The 22030-nt window shown below is 40.6% G+C and overlaps 2 protein-coding genes across 2 annotated transcripts in view; one reads left to right on the top strand and one right to left on the bottom strand.

Annotated features, from left to right (window-relative positions):
* Positions 1-22030, top strand: part of GAB2 (GRB2 associated binding protein 2) — a 208416-nt gene that overhangs the window by 26851 nt on the left and 159535 nt on the right. The gene's annotated exons all lie outside the window — the stretch shown is intronic.
* Positions 964-21052, bottom strand: LOC103232614 (zinc finger protein 75D). Its single transcript, XM_073019654.1, is given in 3 exon segments — positions 964-6089; positions 6092-6170; positions 6172-21052. Coding segments are annotated over 3 exon segments (876 nt in total). The 5' UTR covers positions 6451-21052; the 3' UTR covers positions 964-5571.

Here is a 22030-nt window from a genome sequence, read left to right as displayed (position 1 = left end):
GGTGCTCAAGGGCTCCAAGAGTGAATGTCTTAGTGGCCAAGATGAAAATGTCATGGCCTTTTTTAGTGACCTAGCCTTAGAAGTCACATAGTATTACTTTGGCCATACTTTATTGATTGAAGGAGTCACAAGTCCTCTCAGATTCATGGAAAGGGACCATAGACTCCCAACCTCTTGGTAGATAGAGTGTCAAAGAATTTGTGGTCATTTGAATTTTTATTTATTTTTTAATTTAGAGACAGGGCCTCACTGTCACCCAGGCTGTTGTGCAGTGGTTTGATCTCGGCTCATTGCAACTTCAACCTCCTGGGCTCAAGCGATCCTCCCACCTCAGCCTCCTGGACAGCTGGGACCGCAGATGCATGGCACCACATCCAGCTAATTTTTCGTAGAGATGGTGTTGCACCATTTTGCCCAGGCTGGCCATTTTTTAAAACTGCCATAATAATATTTATTTTTCAGGATAAAATCTCCTTTGAATCTTTTCAAAGGTCAACTTCCTAATCAGGGCTCTTTGAGTAAATACTTCCTCTTTCTGAGTACTGCCCACTTCCCTATTTCTGCTGAAAATCTTACTTGGTCAAGGCAGGGATTTCATCTGCATTAGTGATCTCCAGATCCTCATCAATCTAGAACAGTGTCTGGCAAACCATTGATGTTTCATACATATAACTGACTATGTAATGCTTACTATGTATTTGTGTGAGAGAGAAGAGGATATCTACATTGGTTTCTGTGTGGAATTTTCTACTTCAGTGTCTAATTTCTGATGTATTCCTGAGTCACCTATTGAGACTCACTCATTCTGTCTTTTGGAGTGATGTGCATGAACCCATTACTGGAGGAGATTGTGGTATTGGACATCTGTCTCAAAGTCTCTATACACTGAGAACTCTTCATTCTAACCATAGGCCTCTATTGGTCCACCAGTCTCTTAGCAATATATATATATATAGCAAAAAAAAAGTCTTTTTATGAGACTGTTTAAGGCCTCTGTATAAGTTGGGCTTGACCTAGTGAGAAATCACTTGTTTACAGCTTGCTGTTGTGGGCTATAAAGCAATAGCCTCACCAAGCCTAGTTTTGTTTATTTCAAACCCTTTGTAAACCAAGGGAACAGAGGCAAGGTATCTCATTTTCATGAACTTCCATATCAAGGTTTTCTATTAACTGAATTTGTGATTGGTAAGCTTTGAGCCAGTAACTACTATTCTCTTTTGTTACTGCGCATGACGTGTGTGGTGTTAACATAAACTGTACCCTAAAGCTGCCTGGTCCTGAACTACTGAATTTATGTGGTGGTAGATACAAAAAGATCTACATTATGCGGAAAAGAACAAAGTATTATCTTATCCATGCACAAAATTGTTATGCAACAAATGCCTAAAATTCCTGCTGTGTGCAAGAACTTCAGCTAGGCATTGTGAGGGATAAAGGTATAACAAAGTGTGATACTGAACTGATGATATTGGTAACCTGTGGGGATTTGACTGGCAGGTATGGTAAAAGGGGCTTCAACTTTATAGTGTCTCAATTCTGTTTTTAAAATAACAGCTTTGTTGAGATATAATTCACATACCATAAAAGTTACCATTTAGAAGTGTACATATGCAGTGTTTTCAGTGTATTTGTGCCATCACCACTATTTTCAGAACATTCTCACCTGAAAAGAAAACCACGGCCAGGCCCGGTGGCTCACGCCTGGAATCCACACTTTGGGAAGCCAAGGCGGGTGGATCACCTGAGGTCAGGAGTTCAAGACCAGTCTGACCAACATGGAGAAACCCTGTCTCTACTAAAAATACAAAAAATTAGCCGGGCATGGTGGCACATGGTTGTAATCCCAGCTACTTGGGAGGCTGAGGCCAAAGAATCACTTGAACCCCAGAGGCGGAGGTTGCAGTGAGCCGAGATTGCGCCATTGCACTCCAGCCTGGGCGATGAGAGCAAAACCCTGTCTCAAAAAAAAAAAAAAAGAAAACCACATGCTTCTCTCTGTCATTCTCTAAAAGAAAAGGTAGAGAAGAACATGGAGTTGTTCTTCATGTCAATCTCAGATGTTTCCCCCAAAGTAAAATGTCATTTTTCGTGTTCTGATCTCAGAACGTGTTGATTGAGACTCTATCTTGGCACTTAACACATTCTGCCAAGAAACTAGAAGCATGAATACCGCTCTTCTGCTAGCTTAGGAGGACCTTGGGAGCAAAGACTAGGACTTGTGCTAATTTTACCACCTGTTGAGTAAATGCTTAATATGTACTCATTAAATATCAGTTTGAATTCTGTTGACAGACTCTTTAGGTAGATTTCTAGAAGAAACATCTTTTCTGACCAACACATCCCTAGTCCATTTCTCTATTAGGTGGAATTTCTCATTCTTCTGTTTCTACCCGAAGAAGTATGATTTAAGGCAAGGTAAGAGTTAACTTTCTTGCTCTTGCTCTTGCTCTCAGTCTCTGTCTCTCTCCCTTTAACAAAACAAAAGTAAGCAGGACTGATGGTGGGAATAGAATCATTGCATTTGCTTATTTTGAAGTTATGTTCTCTAAGGATATCCATAGCTCTGAGGGCAGAAGTTGGTAGAGAACATTTGGATAAAGATAAGAGAAATTATGTTCTGGGACTATATTGTGTACCCCATCTATAAACAATATGATGCCAGGCACAGTGGCTCACACCTGTAATCCCAGCTTTTCGGGAGGCTGAGACAGGAGGATCACTTGAGCCCACGAGTTTGAGATCAGCCTAAACGACATAGCAAGACGCTATCTCGACAAAAAATTCTTAAAAATAGCTGGATGTGGTGGCACATCCCTGTAATCCCAGCTACTCAGGAGGCTGAGGTAGGAGGATTGCCCAAGCCCAGGAAGTTAAGGCTGCAGTGACCTGTGATCATGCCACTGCACTCCACCCTAGACAACAGAGCAAGACCCTGTCTCAAAAAAAACAATGTGGAGGCCAGGCACAGTGGCTCACGCTTGTGATCTTAGCACTTTGGGAGGCTGAGGCAACTGGATCTCTTGAAGTCAGGACTTCAGGACCAGTCTGGCCAACAAGGCAAAAAACCCCATCTCTACTAAAAAATAGAACAATTAGCTGGGTGTGGTGGTGCATGCCTGTAGTCCCAGCTACTTGAAAGACTTAGGCACAATAATCGCTTGAACCCAGGAAACAGAGATTGGAGGGAGTCAAGATCGTGCCACTGCACTCCAGCCTGGACTCTGTCGCAAAAAAAAAAAAAATAATGCGGAGTCATAATTTATTATGCATATTATGTACATATTGAGCACTTACTATATAAAGTAGTGTCCTGTGCATTTCTTATGTATTAGTTAACCTTCACTTTTGTTTTCTCCATTTTGTGGATAAGAAACTAAGGAACACAGTATTTAGGAAAATGGCAAAAGATGTTTCCATTAGAAAGTGAAAGAACCACATTTTGACCCCAAGCAATCTTCCTCTAGTGCCTGGTTGGTGTCTCTATATAAAATAAACTGAATTTGAATCCTGGCTCTACTGTTTAATAGGAATGTAGCTTTGGATAAGTCATTTAATCTCTCTGAGCCTTACTTTCTACATGGGGTAGTTGGCAGATTGTGAGTAAAGCTCCTTATTCCATTGTGATTCCCTTCTGTCATTTATTTGTGGATTTTTCTTGCTAACTCTATACAGTCTGACAGTAGCAGGATATGTGAGTGATGGCAGATTTCAACTATTTGGTTATGTAATGATTAAGCAATTCTACACATCCTTTTCGATTGTGTTAACAACTTTGCTTTTTCAACCCACTGAGAGACTACTGTTACTGTGAATTTAATTCTGACCCAGTGGTAAAGATTTTGTTAATACAACTTGATGAGAACTTGATAATGTGATGGTCAATTTAGTTTGTTAGCAGTAAAGAGCAAGAATATTGTATCCCAGACTTTAGAAATGCATATTTCAGAAAGTGTATCTGAAAACCTAGACCAATGCTAGTACATCGAGAGAAGATGACAGCCCAAGGGATCATGTGGGAAGCATGCCAGATAAGGAGTAGTTGGAGCCTCAGAGGTCATACAGTGTGAGGAAAAGAAGAGTTTTAAAAAGAAAGAAAAGAAAAAGAAGATAGTCCATTGCAGTGGCTCGCACAGAATCTAAAGTAGGAGGACTGCTTGAGCCCAGCAGCTCTAGGCTACGGCGAGCTATGATCTAACCACTGTACTCCAGTCTGGGCGACAAAGTGAGACCCCACCTCATTCATTCATTCATTCATTCATTCATTTATTATTTTGGTAACAAAGTTTTGTTTAATGTCTAAATCTAACATGAAACATGTGATTTTCATTTAAAAGTACAATTTTATGAAATAAATACATAGAAGGCTTGGCCAACATTTATAAACCAGGATCTGACATAGATGTAAATCCTTGCCTTCCAACTTCCCTTGACATCACGTTGTCTTTTCTTAAGAGACAGTCACTTTGGCCAGTAGGGAAGAGAGGAAAACCAATAACATGAGTAAACAATTTCCATCTGACCTGGCCCTGACTGGGATCATTACTCTAAGCCACACGCCTTACTTTGCTCTGACACTTCAGGATGTTCCCTCCTGGTATTAGCTGTGCACCAACGCTAAGAAGTCACAGGGCTTTCCTTGCCATTCTCAATAAATCAGTTTTGCAAAACCTCCAGGCCTTCTTGCAGAGTATTCAGGCACGTAGGGTTGTAGCTGATCAGCCATAAAGACAGGCTTTCCTTTAGGCCCTGCAGCAGTGTGGCACCAGTTTGAAAGCCTCCATCCAGTGCACATAATGAAAGTCAGAAAAAGACCTTCACTACTTATGTATACTTTCTACAAAGAAATAGATACCTGGATAAGGGCCAAGACTGCCTCCTTCATCATTTCATTTTGTGTATCTGTGTTGACAGAGTCAGCAAGAGAAGAGATATCAAGTGCTCACAAGGTCCCTAGGTCTATCCTTTTAGCCAGACCTTCCCTTGCTACTTGTAATTCCTTGACAGAAGACATTGTGGTAGTGAGTACTTACGAAAGAAGCAACTAGAATGGGGCACTTCTCCCAGGGCAAACGCTGAATCCTCTTTCTGTTATAAAGTTCCCTGAGTCCTGGACTTGGTTGTTCACATAGATAGAATGATAGCTATTGAAACTGTCCCTAACTTAGCAGTTCTCTCTGAACTCCCTTGAGAGGGCCCAGGTACTCTTATTTTCCATCTCTCCTGATAAAAAATAAAGAATGAATCTAAGAGTCTTGACCATCATATATCTGTCAAGCACTGCCTGGGGATGGGGAAGCTTTGAATAACCAGATACATACATATAGATAGATAGGTAAAGATGTCTCATAGCTACACTTCCTTTTTTTAATTAATAAAATACTAATTATGTATCAGTCTTGTGCTAGGCACTGAAGATTCAATGCTGAATAAGACAGGTTAGATAACTTTTTGTTAAGCATAACATGTACCCCTCCCAAATGTTCTATTGATGACAGATTCCTATCATTGGGTGCCTCATAATTTTGTATTCTTTCATCACATCTAAGGTTAAACTCTACATGGTAACTTTCCTCAGTTTGGAGACATTGGACATGCTTCCCATCTTCTGTGGAGTTTCTGGTGTCTAAGAAGGCTCAACTGCCTGCCAAAGTTTCTCCTGCATATGCTACAAGTATGAGGCTGCTCACCTGTGTGAGTTCTCTGGTGTTTAATAAGGTGGGATTTGTGAATGAATCTTTTCCCACATTCATGACATTTAAAGGGCTTCTCTCATGTGTGAATTCTTTGTGTGTGTAGATTTGTGTCATAACTAAAGCTTTTCCCACACCATGAGCATCTATACGGGTTTATTCCTTGATGTGTCATGAAGTGCTTATTAAGACCTGAACTCCATCTAAACCTCCTGTCACATTGTTGACATTTATGGAGTTTCTCTTAAGTGTGAATGCTCTGGTGCTTAATAAGATCAGAGCTAACTCTGAAGATTTTCCCACAGTCCTGACATTTAAAAGGTTTCTCTCCTGTGTGGCCTTTCCCGTGAAGATCCATAAGTTTTAGAAGCTCTCGTTTACAAGTTGTAAGTTTCTTTTCTTCCTTGGAAAAGCTTGATGCCATATCTGTACCCTGTGCATATCACCATGATTTTCCCTGCCCGTAAGTTTCCTGCCTGTAAGTTTTCTGGGCAGTTTTCATTCTGGTCTTTTTTGATACTTTGCATCCTGCTGTTTTTATTTCAGATGCAGAAATAGATATCGGATAATCATTTCCAGTGTCATTTTTTAGCTTTAGCCCTAGAGAGATTACAGTCTCATAGATACCCTGCATTACATCATTGTAGAGAGTCTTCTCAAGAGGATCTAATAATTGCCATTCTTCCTCAGAAAAGTACACAGCCATATCTTCAAATGTCAGCAAACTCTGGGACTCAGGCCGGATGAGCTCAGATGCCATCTTCCAGTCTTTGGTGCTTTTCTGCTCAGAAAGGGCTAAAATCTGTTGAACATGCACAGCTCTTTCATATACAGGCTGGGTTTCTTTTCTGAATATTCCAGCCCAGCTGTTCTTATAGTACCTGCTATGTATTCCAATATTATTTCTGGAACAGACCCATTGGTTTGGGCCCTTCTGGTTCCCACTTGAAGCCTGGGGCTACTGTTGTTCTTCTCAAGAGCACTGCCTCCTCTCCCAGCTCATGGGCTATGACATCATTCTTTGTTCCACCAGGTTCTCTCTGCAAGCATTCTACTAGGACCAGAACCTTTTTGACATGCTATGGATGATGCTTCTGCACCCACTTCTGGGTCCCTTGGGCAGAATGGTCAGGAACTGCTCTAGTACCAGCATTTCCAAGATCTGCTTTTTTGGGTGGATCTCTGGCCTCAGCCACTGATGGCATAATTTCTAGCCTCAAGCGATTCAGTTGCTTCCTGATAACGGAAGCTCCAGAAGTGCCTGCGAGCACTCTCAGGACCAAGAATCTCTATTTGTGTGCTGTATTTCTTACTCTGACTGGAGTTCTCTTTCACAGACCTATTAGTCTCCCACATAACCCCCATATGGGAGTTCAAGCATGCATCTACCTTCAGCTCTCTCGTTATCATTTACTCTAGGAAGAGTTTTACTCCTGTGTGTGACGTGGACACCCACCTGGTGTCACCTTTGAGGTGCGTCAGGTTTGGTACAAAATCAATGAATAGATCTTCCCAAGAACAAACATTTCAGTCAGCTCTGCCTTCCCTGGAGGCTATGCCTCTGTCGCCACACCTCCCTGCTGCTCTGGGCAACGAAGCTCTCCGCTCCTGCATCACTGAAAAGTGATGTCAGGAAAGCCCGTGATACTAGCGAGTAAAGCTCCAAGATTTTGGGAGCCTGGGAAAGGACCTTGGAAGATCATTTCCCCCATTCAATCCCTCTACCTCCCAGAGACCTTACCCTGACTCACTACTCCTGGGACAAGGTCTGTGGCCATTCATTCATTTAATTAATTGAGACAGGGTCTGGCACTGTTGCCCAGGCTGGAGTGCAGTGGCACGATCTCAGCTCACTGCAACCTCTGCCTCCTGGGCTGAAGCCAGCCTCCCACCTCAGCCTCCTGAGTAGCCAGCATTACAAGTGCACACCACCACACCTGGCTAATTTTTTTTTTTTTTTTGGAGAGACAGTGTTTTGCCACGTTGCCCAGGTGGTCTTAAACTCCTGGGCTCAAGTGATTTGCCCACCTCATCTCCCAAAGTATTAGGATTACACACATGAGCCACCACACCCAGCTGAGACGCCACTTCTTAAAAAAAAGATAAAAGGAAAAAGGTGTTGTAGCTATGCCATTCCTTGTGTTTCAATGTTTGAATTAATGAATTTTTTATCTTATGCCTGCTTTTCGTGGAAATGGTAGTATTCCCTACTTGCCAGTCATGACTTACAGCTTTTTCTGGAAGATTATTTCATTTTTGTTTTTTCTTTTTTGAGGTAGAGTTTTGCTCTTGTTGCCCATGTTGGAGTGCAATGGCACAATCTCAGCTCACTGCAACCTCCACCTCCCAGGTTCAAGCAATTCTTCTGCCTCAGCCTCTAGAGTAGCTGGGATTACAGGCATGTGCCACCACGCCCAGCTAATTTTGTATTTTTGGTAGAGACAAGGTTTTGCCATGTTGGTCAGGCTCATCTCAAACTCCTGACCTCAGGTGATCCACCCGCCTCAGCCTCCCAAAGTGCCAGGATTACAGGCGCGAGCCACTGCACCTGGCTGGAAGACTATTTCTAAAGTCAGACAAAGGATACACTCAATGTGTTTTCTGAGAAACGTTAGTCTAGGGAATCTGAGAGGCCAGAAACCTTTACCATGAGTAAAAGAATCATGGCTCATAACCTCTAGTTTTCATCTCATACTGTTGATTTTTAATGGAGTTCCTTGTTTTAGTAACAAATAAAATAAATGTTTTCTGCTCTCAAATCTACAGGGACTTTATTAAAATTGGAGGAACAATATTTGACAGTCTTTTGAACGTTTAGAAAAATAGGGTTTATTGTGGCTAAGTCTAAAGGGTCTCATGATTACAACTGACTGAAAAGGAAGGAATCCTTTTCTTTCCATGCATGGTGACTTAATTTTATGTACAGTACTATTCAATACCAATACACTGCTGTTCTTGGAGGGTCTATTAGGCATTAAAGTGTAAGTATCCCTATTGTTATTTACACTAGGAAAAAAAGCATACCTCAGGTCTTTGAGAATCCAGGAAAGCTTTGTTTTAGAATATTGCCCCAGCAGAAGGGAGCTAAGGAAATGTAGGCTTTTACTGAGTGCCTACAGGATGCCTCTCACTGGGGATGTAAATGAGACAGTCCTTGGCCTTCAGGAGCCAGGTGTAGAAGGAAATCAATCAATGGTAACTGAGAGCCACTGAGATGCTGCAATTCCAACATAAACAAAGTGCCATGAGAGCACAGAGGAGGGTACAGCTAATTGATTGCAAACATTCAGAGAAGGCGTCAGGGTTTTGTTCATCAACCAGGTCTGGAGGGATCAGTAAAACTTGGACTAGAAGAAGAGAACAAAGGTCTTTTAGCCAAAGGGAACAGCTTGTGAAACTTGTTCCTGACACACTGGAATGCTGAGATGGAGCTGATATGTGAGAAGTGGTGGGATTAACACGGCCAGGTTATGAAGATTCTCATATGTTAAGAAGTTAGAGCTATTATTCTTTAAGCAGCAGGAAACTACGAAGTTAAGTGTGTAGGTTTTAATGGCCTACCTCACACATGTGATAGAGCTACCTCTGGTTCTCTTATTAAATAATTTGAGAAACAATCTATACTATATTTCTTTTTTATGATGACTCTATAGGTACATAATACATTGGAGGCTCTGAAATGATAAACTCATTTAACTTGCTTAACACAGGGTCAAATGTGCTCAGACATGGAACCTTTTTTATCTCTTTACCTTTTAGTTTTTAGTAACATGTTTAAGACATCTGATACAGGGAAAGGAGGAAGAGGGAGAAACAGGCTTCTAGGGAGATAAAAGAAGAACCTTTCTCATCAATCTATCAGTATTTGGCTGTAGGAGGTGGGAGGAGGAAGAGCCATTTCTTAAATCTAAAGACAGCTCTGTTCTGGGAGTGAGGAAGTCTAAGTTCTTATTCTACCTTTGCTGTTAAATAAGCTGTGTGCCCTTGGCCAGTTCACTACTTTTTTGAGACTCATTTCTCAAGACACAGATAATACTGCTTGAGCACAGGTTAGTTGGATTCTGTGTTAAGGGCTTTTTATGTATTAGCTCATTAAATCCTCAAATCAAACCTAAAGTTAGATTCCCATTTTAAAGATAAGAAAACTGAGGAATTGAGAGATTAAAGAAGCTATTCAAGACCACCTTCTAGTAAATGGAGCTGCTGAGATGGATGGGAGATGGGACATTTTCAGTGGAAGAAACAAAGGCACAGAAGTGAAAAGGAGCAGGTAATCTTCAAGGAACGATGTGTATAATTTGGTATCATCAACCTTAAATAGTGAGATTCAGAAAATATGATTAAGTAGAGTCTATTTGAGTGCAAAGCTTGAGTATGGCCACCTGGGAGACACTGACTCCAAATGAATGGGGTCAGAGTTTCAAACTAGAGAAGATAAGGTTTCACTTATATAGGCAGAGACACAGAAATTTTAACAGAATTACAACATTTCCCATACAAGACCAGTGCATACATTACAGTGATTTGACTGGTTACAGATTCCTACATTCCAAGGAAGATTACTCCATGAGGAGGGACAACATTCTGAGATGGTCTTATCTCTGGTGCCATTTGGTCTTAATTATGGGGTGGGGAGGTTGGGAGTGGGGAATGGGGGCAGAAGTTGCAGCTGCATGACATGTGACTCAGGCTGCATAGCCACATTCCTCCCAAGGCTCCGAATAATTTAAAGTTCCAACAGCTTTCAGTTTGAATTGTTTAACTTCACAGTATGCAGTGGACTTGGAAGTGTGATAGGAGACAAGAGTGGAAAATGTAGGTTTAGGCCATGTTATAGAGGACTTTGAATGCTATGTTTTATCTGCATTTTATTCTGCAGCTATTAGGGAGTCTTTATCATCCAAATTTTCAAATGAGGCCTTAGAAATGTTCTCACTCCTGTAATCCCAGCACTTTGGGAGGCCGAGGCAGGCAGATCACGAGGTCAAGAGATCGAGACCATCCTGGCCATTATGGTGAAACCCCGACTCTACTGAAAATACAAAAATTAGCTGGGCATGGTCCACGCACCTGTAGTCCCAGCTACTTGGGAGGCTGAGGCAGGAGAATCACTTGAACCCAGGAGGCGGAGGTTGCAGTGAGCAGAGATCACGCCACTGCACTCCAGCCAGGCGACAGAGCGAGACTTTGTCTCAAAAAGAAAAAAAAAAAGTTCTCATTCAATGTCATTCACAATTATTTTGTATTCCACTAAGCGAGGGGATAAATGCCTTATTGAAAGAGTGCTTACAGACTTATGCGGACATATGTGCGGACATATATTTATCGTCCATCACTCTCTTGCATATACAAAAAAGAAAAGTATAAATGAAACATCGGTAAACAATTTTTAAAACTACTTCATAATCAATCCTAGCTTTGAATCACTTTTTAATTCATTGTCCATATTTGCCTACATAATAACTGCCCTGCATGCCATTAAGAGTATTGATGGTGCAACATTTCTTAAAAATGATTCAACATTGTCTTCAAATTTTTATTTCAAGTCACTGACACGTATTTTGCAAGTTTCAACTTTGGCACCTTCTTGGTCTTACTAGAAGATCTTAACAAAAAGTCTCACAACTACTGAAATTCATGTTTCTCCCTAAAATGGCCCTTGATTTATTTGTTCAGGGTTGTATTTGTCCAGTCACAATGCCAGACATGACAACCAAGTACACCCTTGTGCAGGCAATGACAACTGTGTCCTGACTGCAGCTTAACTGTAAGACACTATCAACAGTAGGAAACATTCTGATTTTGATGTTAAAAAGAACTGAATTTGAATTAATGAAATACAGTAGCTTGTTGAAAATCATAGGATGGTGAAGGTATCAGGACCCATTTGCTCACTGTTGTCAGTCCAGCCAGTAGGAAATCTATCTGGTCCGTCAGCTGTGTGAGAAAACCCTTTCCTAAAGAGAAGCTTTACCTTTTTTATTTCCCTGTTATTTTGAATTTACATTTACTAAGGAGGAAACCAAGGCAAGAAAGACAGCCAAGGACATTTTAATTGACTCGATACTCACTTTTAATCAAGTCTTTTGTGTTCTGGAAAGTGCCTTGAGATCTTTTAATAATCTTGCCAAATCAGCATTTCAATTTGGTACTCAGGATGAGTGATTAGAAGTCATCGACACACCAGCTAGCTTCTCTGTGGAGAATAGCTGAAGCCTCTGGAGAACCACAGTCTTAAATTAGTCTGAAGAAGTGTGAGATCACAACAGGAAGTAATGTGAACAGGAGGAGTTACTGATCAGATGGTTCAGAGAGCTGGATGATCTTAATAATTTGATCATTCCAATTTTCCTTGTATATAATGAACACTTATTGATTGCTTCTCTTAAATTCATCTCCTTTCTCCTTCCTTGCAACACCTTAATTTCTGTTCAGACATCTATGTGATTCTGGGGAAGCTGGCTCCGTCTATCCTATGCTTCAAGTTTGGCTAGTTAGCACATTCCATTCCCTCAGCCACCATGATTATTTTGGATTAGGCATGTGATCTAAGCAGGTATAGTCTGAATGTATTCTAGTTGGTATGGTAAGTGGATATAAGGCCTCTATTCTGCTATATGGTTTGGTTAAATATAAGAAGTATCTATGGGGCACAGTGGCTCATGGTTGTAATCCCAACTACTTGGGAGATGGAGGCAGGAGGATTACTTGAGGCCGGGAGTTCAAGACAAGCCTGAGTGTCATAGTAAGACCCCTGTTTCAAAGAAACAAAACAAAAGAACAAAAAGAAAAAAGTGACTGTGAATCCTGTACTCTGATCCTAGGCTTACAAAGAGGTTCACACCATCACAGATAATGCAATCAGGGTGAGGGGAGAAAGAGAGAACCAGTGCCTTCACATCAGGATTGCTGTGAGAATTGAATGGGATCTTGACTGAAAAACACCTTGCAGAAAAGTCTGACATAAAATATAAATTCATGTGGTTAAGGACTTTTGGAATTGCTAATGACAAAAGCCAACTCAAGTAAATTTAAGCAAGAAATAGAAATGTAATGGTATGATAATAAGGAAACTCAGAAAATTGAATGTTTTCTAGATACCAGGTGACCTTGGGTACACAATCATGTTTCAGTGGCCCAAGGGCACTCATTGTAACTCATACTGCTTGTTTGTGTTTGACTTTCTTTTCTCCTGTAGGCAAGCTGTCTGTAGGTGATAAGAAAGGAGATCACTGGCAACCCTCAGTCCTCTCATCTCTGTAACTCAAAAGGCAAGGTCCTCACTTTTAGAACTCCAAATTTAAAATCCTGGGGAAGGATACTGACAGTTGGGGTCATAATTCTACCCCTGGACTAAGCCACTATGGCCAGAGGATTGGAAACTACGGTAGTCAGACTAGAGCTACCTGTGCCTTACCTGACACTCACATGGTAGGTGTGGAGAGGGGTGAGTGACAGCTTCACTCGGAATCATGTTTACATCTCATGAAAAGCAATTTCCACCATGAGAAAGGGAAACAGTGCTGGATAGTAAAACAAGTATCCAGTTATTCAGTACTTTTTGTCTGAAGCAGATTCATCCTCCTTATCTCTGGCGGGGTGGAGGGAAAATAGGAAAGTAGGAGAGAGAGTGAAGTGTAAATTGTATTGTGTACTTAACTATGTAGTAAGTAAACTTTACTGGTATGAGCCCATTGCATCTCATTTAATCTTGACTACAATACCATGTAATAGATAATATTCCCACGTCACCCAGAAACAAGTTCAAGCTAAGAAACTAGCCCAGAACCATAAAACCTAAATGTTTTATGAGTCAGGAGCTAAAGCTGAGTTCACTTGTCTCCAAAGCATATTAAGCTTTGCTGCTGCTACCACGTTCTTCAAAATAAAGTGAGTTAAACTTACGTGGTCAACATGCCGGTCCCCTGTACCCCCTGCTACCTACTCAATGTTTGTGTCCCCCAAAAACCATATATTGAAATTCTAATCCCCAGTGTGATAGAATTTGGAGATGGGGCATTTGGGAAAATTAAGTCATGAGAGTAGAGCCCTCATGATGGGATTAGTGTCTTTATAAGAAGTGAACATACACAAGAGAACTTGAATCCACTCGCCTTTCTGCCCTGTGAGGACACAGCAAGAAGACAGCCGTCTGTAAACCTGGAAAAGGGCCATCACCAGACACTGGACCTGCTAGTTCCTTCATCCTGGACTTCCCAGCCTCCAGAACTGTGAGAAATATCTGTGTATTAGGCTGTTCTTACAGTGCTAGAAATAAATACCTGAGACTGGATAATTTAAAATGAAAATAGATTTAATTGGTTTACAGTTCTGCAGGCTTTACCAGAAGCATGGTTCTGGCATCTGCTCAGCTTCTGGTGAAGCCTCAGGGAGCTTTCAGTCATGGCAGGAGATGAAGGGGGAACAGGCACATCACATAGTGAAAGCAGGAGCAAGCATGAGAGAGTCAGGGTGGCAGTAGGTGCCACACACTTTTAAATGACCAGCTCTCACAAGACTCACAGCACCAAGCCATGAGGGATCCACTCCCATGATCCAAACACCTCTCACCAAGCCCCACCTCCCGTACTGCAGATTACAATTCAAAGTGAGATTTGGGCAGGGATAAATATCCCGATTATCTGTCTGTTGTTTAAGTCACCTAGTCTATGGTAATTTGTTATAGCAGCCCAGGCTGATTAAGACACTTCCCTAGTCAGTCTCGGTGCCCCCCTCCAACTCTCCCTCATCATGAGCCTAGATTAGAACTTGAAACCTAGGTTGTCCAGACTTATATGGTTATTCTTGCCTTATCCTACAGTAAACAAAGGATGTATTCCCCATCTTTTAATCAGAACAGAATGTGTGAAAACATTTTCAAGTTTCGCATATACTGAACCACAACCTTTTACTTAAAAGATGAAAAAGCTGTAGCAAGAGCTGGCTGGTCTGTATTTGAATCCCATTACTTACTAACTAGGTAAGTACTCTGTGTCTCAATTTTTTCATCCTTAAAGTGAGGCTAATGATGGAACCTATCTCATAAGGCTTGTTGTGAAGATTGAATGAGTTAATATATAAAGTGCTTAGAACAGTATCTGGTACACAGCAAGTACTGTCTCAGTGTTAGCTCTTTATTAGAAGTATTGTTATTCATCATTAATGGACTCTTCTTATTAATGCCAAAACAGGCAGATTTTGCTTAAGGAATCTTCATTTTGCTGCTTGAGTTCACATCTGGGATGTAAGTACTTAGCTCTCAAAAAGAGCTGACTACAATCTAAGGCAGAAATAAACTATTCGTAGTCCAGGAAGTTCTAAGGAAGAAACAGTCTGCCTGCCTATCTGGTCCTGTTCATACACGTATGATTAACATTTCCCCCATATTTCCCCTCTAATTATACTTACGTTCTGATCTTTTGCACCTGCAAGTTTAAATAAACTTCCCTCTGTTAGACTATGGGAAACAGTTAAATCTGGAATGCACAGAGCTGCTGTATCCAAAGTACTGCAGGTGATTTGGCAGAAGGGTGATATAAGGAGTAGGATGGTCTGAGCACATCTGGCAGGCACCAGAAGCCAATGGAGAGTCTCTGTATGAAGCTTCTGAATGAAATGGAATATAGTTTCCTCTGTGAGGAGCTAGAACAACATAGACCCCAAGGAGAATCTGAAGAGCACTCTGTAACTCATTAATCAGTGAGTCAAAGAGGGAAATGGAAGGCTATATCACTGACTATGTAAGTTTTACAATTTTTGAGGTGGTCGGGCCCTTTCTCTGCCTCTCTCTAGTTCAGCTCAGATTACTACCTGATTCTAGAATGGGATCTGAAACTCAGTTGTAATGGGTAAATCTCAAGATGTATCCATTTACCTCTATATCAGTGGGCATATTGGGAACTATACCTCTAGATTGCTGATCTGTTTATGTATCTGTCTCTAATTTTACCATGTATTTGCTATACCAATAAATGCCTTTTTAATGTTAAACATTTTAAAACAAATATTTCCACCATATCTTTGCCACTGAAAAGACATTTTATATCAGAAAGAGCCTTAGATTTTTCAAACTGTGTATGGATCAAAAACTACTTTAATTAAGCTGTGCCCAGACTTAAAAAATATATATATATACACAAACAAAAAAAACCCCATTTCAAAATGAAAGTGAGTAGCTTTGGCCTTTGATTTTTAAAAATCTCACAAGATAGACTGAGACTATTTTGTAGTAGTAATAGTAGTAGTTTCATTCAAATACCCAGATATTAGCAGGGCATAGTGGCATGTATCTGTAGTCCCAGCTACTTGGGAGGCTGAGGTGGAAGGATTGCTTGAGCTCAGGAGTTCTAGGCTGCAGTGAGCTATGATTGTGCAATTGCACTCCAGTGTGGGTGAAAGAGCAAGACCCTGCCTCTAAAGAAAATACAAAATAAATAAACCAAATACGCAAAGATTGCAAAGTGTGCAGTTTGTGGTCTTCCCTTTGTTGCCAGTGTACCTGTGTATGAAATAGAATTTTCATTACATGCTACAATTAAAATAATATTTCAATAGACTTGAGGCTGTTCTTGATTTGAAGATCCAATTTAGCAACTGCATTCTGGTATTTGTTCCCCTCCCTACCCATCCACCTTGTTTTATGCATAGAATAAACCCATAACATGTTCTTTCTTAGTTCTTAGTTTCCTGGTGTGTCTAACCACCCATTAGAGAGAATAATGGGTCTTTCTTTTATATTTCTGTAATACTGTGTGCCATTATATTACTTACTAAATTGTATTTTAATGTAATGTATATAATTTCTGTCCAACTCCAATAAAATATCAAACCCTTAAAGATAGGGATATTATTCATCTTTGTGTTTTTAGCATTCAGCATAATGCCCAGCATATGATAGGCATCTGCAAATTTTTGAATCACTATACGTTAAGAAATGGATGATTAGTAAGGTGTAACAACTTCACGAACTTGTCTAGTCAGTAGCAGCACTGGCACTAGGAAGAGACCCCAGGACTTCAGGTTTCCCCCTAGGTGACTCCCAAGTCTTTCCATTATTGTAGGTGTTTGTTGACATGAACAATAAGGTCCTACATAGACATAGTTTTATAATGAGTTCAGAAATGGCTCAACAAAAGTGAAACCTGTGATGAATACCAGATTATTTATATTGTAGACCTTGGTCTTAGTAATTTTGTTTTTCTTCGAGGGTTGATGACAGGTCATGAGATTGGAGAGACACTCATAGTAGTCAACTGTATGGAGAATATTGAGGAAATGTGTTTTCGGATTACAAAACTAAATTGAGATCAACTTGGACTTTTTCAGTCAAGCTGTTAGAATGTGTGTCTAAAGTTGGCCTGCTTATCATGTGTTATAATATTGGTTCCGTCAGACCCTCTGATTTGTCAAATCCTTGCCAAAAATGGGTCCTATAGAAGGCAACCTGGGATTAGAATGCTTTTAAATGTAAAGTCTCAGATTTCCAGGATAAACGATCTTCAGGTAGCAGAACTAATTCCTTTAACAAGCATTTGTTGATTCCAACTGTGTGTCAGATACTGTGCTAGCCTGGAGCAACAAAGAAGGATAAAAAGAACCTTGTTTTAGAGGCGCTATTAAGTCAGATTCTCTCCCCAGATTGAACAGCTACACAAAGAGGTGATTTCTGTTAGAGGGGTTGGGGTGATCATCTAACAACAAAAGAGCTGGGAACCAAGAAGGTTTGGTCAATAATAACAATGACTACATTAATCCAGTATCAAGCCAGGTTCTGTTCCAAGCAATGTACATATATTACTTAAGTATTTGTTTACATTTGCGGAAGTTTTCATTGTCCCGGGCCCATTCAGTGTGTTATTTTTATCTCTACGTTTAGAAACTTTGACCTTTTTTGTTTTGTGGCTTGTCTCTCATTTGATTTAAAAAGTCATTATGTGTCTGGGTATGATGGCTCACTCCTGTAATCACAGCACTTTAGGAGGCTACGGTGGGCGGAGCACCTGAGGTTGGGAGTTCAAGACCACCCTGACCAACATGGAGAAACCCCATCTCTGCTAAAATACAAAATTAGCCAGGCGTGGTGGTGCATGCCTGTAATCCCAGCTACCCAGGAGGCTGAGGCAGGAGAATCACTTTAACCTGGAGGCGGAGGTTGCAGTGAATCGAGATTCTGCCATTGCACTTCAGCCTGGGCAACAAAAGTGAAACTCCGTCTCAAAAAAAAAATAAATAAAAAGTCATTATAATCACCTAGTTGCTTTATATCTGACTCTATATATAATGTATATAACAGAGAAGAGTTGTTAACATGTACTATTATTTGTCAAAAGAGAAATACAAGTTACTCATATTAGTATTCACAGTCTTCCCTTTAGTTTCTCACTGACTCAGTGTATCTACCAAGATTGCCTTGGTACTATTTGCCCCTCAGGTAGTCTGCTTGCCCAGTGGTAAGTCTTTCTAGGGTGGAAGGATTCTTTCTTACTGGGTCTTCTTCCAGGACTCTACTTCTTTCTAGTAGGCTGAATGGAGCGAAAATGTAAAAATAGGGAAGACACACTGAATCTTCTTAATAAAGAATTTTTAAGGTAAAGGGGAAAGGGGAGAATGCAAATTTGAAACTGGTTTTGAAGGTTGGGAGTAGGGTAGGTTTGTGCGTGAGAGACCCTTGAGCAACTATAGTATATGAGAGAACTGATTAGGAGATAAAAAGTGTGTTATGATTTTGATTTCTTTTCGTATCCATTGAGAAAAGCATGTAAAGACTGGAATTACTCTTTTTTCACTTTTGATTGTTGGACTGTCTTTCTACCCAGGACAGCCACTTAGATTGCTGGGGTTGATTCAGGTTATACACACCGTGCCTCTCTACTTTAACTGGATTTTTGTTCGTTTCCTTGCTTAGCACTTTTTCTGCAAGCAGCTGATAAATTAGGAATTCTTAAATTCTTGTAAAGGGTTTTTCCTGAAAGATAAGGTTTTTTTTAGAGAAGTAGAATGGGCCTAGAGAATAATACCAACCTTAGATATCCACTGTGGAACCTCCAGGGGCTGGTCAAATGTATTTGGCACACTTACTCTTTACCATGTCATCAACCAAGACTTGGATATCTTTCTTATTTACTGCCTTTGTTGTTGGAGCTACAATCCACATCTCTTCCAGAGGTCATGGAAACTCTTCATCTCTCAGCATTTCCAGTGGGTATTCTTGGCAGGTTTAAAGCAGAGTCAGGAGGGTGAGAGCTCAGAGAGAGAGGCTAAGGTGAAAGCACTTTGTAAACTTATAGAGGACGATATTTTGTACAAAGCCTGGCACAGAGCAGACATTCAGTAAAAATGCATTGAATTAAAAGGAAAAAAAGCAGATACCTTTTACTCACAGCAGAAATCTCTTCTGCTTCCCCTACCTTGGTCAGGATAAGAGTGCCTTGTGACATAGATTAACACCATATGAGTAATAGTTTATATTATTTAATCTCATTTCTTAAAATAGCCCTACAAAAGATAGTATGATTTTGATTTTATGTTTATGGGAATGAAAGTTTTAGCGGGTCTGTGTCACTTGCCCAAATATTACCCTTGTAATAAGAGGTGGAACTGGGATTAGAATGCAAATCTGTCTAGCTTCAAAACCTTTGATTTTTTTTTTTTTTTTTCCTACCTTTCTGGCCCGTACAGCTGTCAGACTATGTTAGAAGTCTCACGGGTCCTTCAAGTGACTTTACTAATGGTCTTATGAAAAGCTGTCTCCCCTGAGAATTGGTGTTTGAAGTTCTTGGTTCATTCGGCAAACGCGTACTTAGCCCCAGCTATAAACATGAGCTGTACTAGACAGCAAAGGTGGACACCAAAGAAATAATCCCGTCCTCATGGAGCGCCAGTGTAGCGAGTGATCATAAATATAAATAATGTTGGGCAGAATGATGTTAGCAGTATAATGTGAGGTTGTCCTGGAGGAGCACGGAGGAGGGATGGAATGAGGGAAGGAAAAGAATCAGCCCCTCTTACGTAAGAGGCAGCACCATGTCTGCCAGAGCCTAACATCTCTTTTAGCCACCTTAGCTCATTTAATCTTCACTATAACCATATAGTATCCTGATTATACAGATCAGCAACCTACTTGGCGTTTCACAACAAGGAACAGATGGATAGGATTTTCAATCTCAAAACTGTCTGGCTCCAAGTCCCTGCCCTTTTCATTAGACTACTGAGTATAGACTGAGTACACGTCTTTCCTAATGTATGTTTTTTTAAATACATGATACTTAAACTTCCATTCTGTATACAAGGGTATGTGTTGTGTGAGATTCAGTATGTCTGTCGAGATTCCCTTCTTATATCTGTGCCTCAGTCAGTCTGCTTACTCAGTGGTGAGTCTTCAGATGTTGCTGCTTTTGCCGTGTTTTCTAACAGTGCTGGCCGTCTCATCTTCCCTCTGTGAGGGCGAGGATCTGGTTTGGTCTCTGTTATGTCCATTGTGGAGAGAACTACAGCAGCTCCTGTGCCTAAGCCCCATTTGGCCAGACCCTGGCCTCTCCTACCACTTTCAGGTTCAAACGTGGGTGTTCTTCCCCAGTGACTGTCCAGAGTGGCTGGGTAAACACAGCCTGGAAGTGGGGAGTGAGGGCTGTTGACATCGCTTACCCGTGAAGTTGGAAGCTGGAGAAGGGAAGGAACCAGCAGATAAATTGCTTCCTGTCTGCCTTTCTCCTCCATTTACCCCTTAAACACACACACACACACACACACACACACACACACACACACACACACAATATTAGTAGTTCCGTACAACCCATCCCGTAACCTGTAACCCATCCTGTAACCTGTAACAGTTGTCTGTGTTTTCATGTTAAGCTGTAGCCAGTTTGTTGATGCATATAGCCTTGATTTCCTTTCCCTCCTATCCTTTCCTACCAATCTTTCCTCGCTCTCTGCTCTGAGATTGCAACACATGATAAACAGGTAAGCTTTGTACCAGACTGTTTTCTAGAACCTGGGCACAGTAGTAGTCAATAAAAAACATCTTTCCCATCCCAGACCCTTGCCCTGTTTACCCTGTTTTATACCTTGTTATTTTTCACTTAGCATAAATCAGGTAATATTTGAATACTTATGTGTCGACACTGTTCTACATCCTTATGGTTAATGTGCACCAAACTCCTGTAAGATAAAATAAACCATGGGTGTAGTTCCATATTTGCATATATAGGTCAATTGTATTTTCTTTTTTAAAGGAAAGATTATTGCTTTTGTTAAAATAGTACATGTTCGTTATAAATCAAGAAAAGCTAAAACAAAAAACAAACAAAAAACCCCATGCCAGATGCCATCATCTGGTAATAACCGTTAGGTGAATAACATTCTGGGAGCTCTCATGAACCTCAACTTTTCTTTTTTTTTTTTTTATTTTTTATTATTATTATTTTTTATTTATTTATTTTTTAAAATTTATTTATTATTATTAAACTTCAAGTTGTAGGGTACATGTGCACAACGTGCAGGTTTGCTACATATGTATACTTGTGCCATGTTGGTGTGCTGCACCCATCAACTCGTCATTTACATCAGGTATAACTCCCAATGCAATCCCTCCCCACTCCCCCCTCCCCATGATAGGCCCCGGTGTGTGATGTTCCCCTTCCCGAGTCCAAGTGATCTCATTGTTCAGTTCCCGCCTATGAGTGAGAACATGCGGTGTTTGGTTTTCTGTTCTTGTGATAGTTTGCTGAGAATGATGGTTTCCAGCTGCATCCATGTCCCTACAAAGGACACAAACTCATCCTTTTTTATGGCTGCATAGTATTCCATGGTGTATATGTGCCACATTCTCTTAATCCAATCTGTCACTGATGGACATTTGGGTTGATTCCAAGTCGTTGCTATTGTGAATAGTGCTGCAATAAACATACGTGTGCATGTGTCTTTATAGCAGCATAATTTATAATCCTTTGGGTATATACCTAGTAATGGGATGGCTGGGTCATATGGTACATCTAGTTCTAGATCCTTGATGAATCGCCATACTGTTTTCCATAATGGTTGAACTAGTTTACAATCCCACCAACAGTGTAAAAGTGTTCCTATTTCTCCACATCCTCTCCAGCACCTGTTGTTTCCTGACTTTTTAATGATCGCCATTCTAACTGGTGTGAGATGGTATCTCATTGTGGTTTTGATTTGCATTTCTCTGATGGCCAGTGATGATGAGCATTTTTTCATGTGTCTGTTGGCTGTATGAATGTCTTCTTTTGAGAAATGTCTGTTCATACCCTTTGCCCACTTTTTGATGGGGTTGTTTGTTTTTTTCTTGTAAATTTGTTTGAGTTCTTTGTAGGTTC

This window comes from Chlorocebus sabaeus, chromosome 1 (genome assembly GCF_047675955.1).
Source record: "Chlorocebus sabaeus isolate Y175 chromosome 1, mChlSab1.0.hap1, whole genome shotgun sequence".
Lineage (NCBI taxonomy): Eukaryota > Metazoa > Chordata > Mammalia > Primates > Cercopithecidae > Chlorocebus > Chlorocebus sabaeus.
The sequence above is the reverse complement of the archived record's forward strand: the minus strand, read 5'-3'. Positions and strand labels throughout refer to the sequence as shown.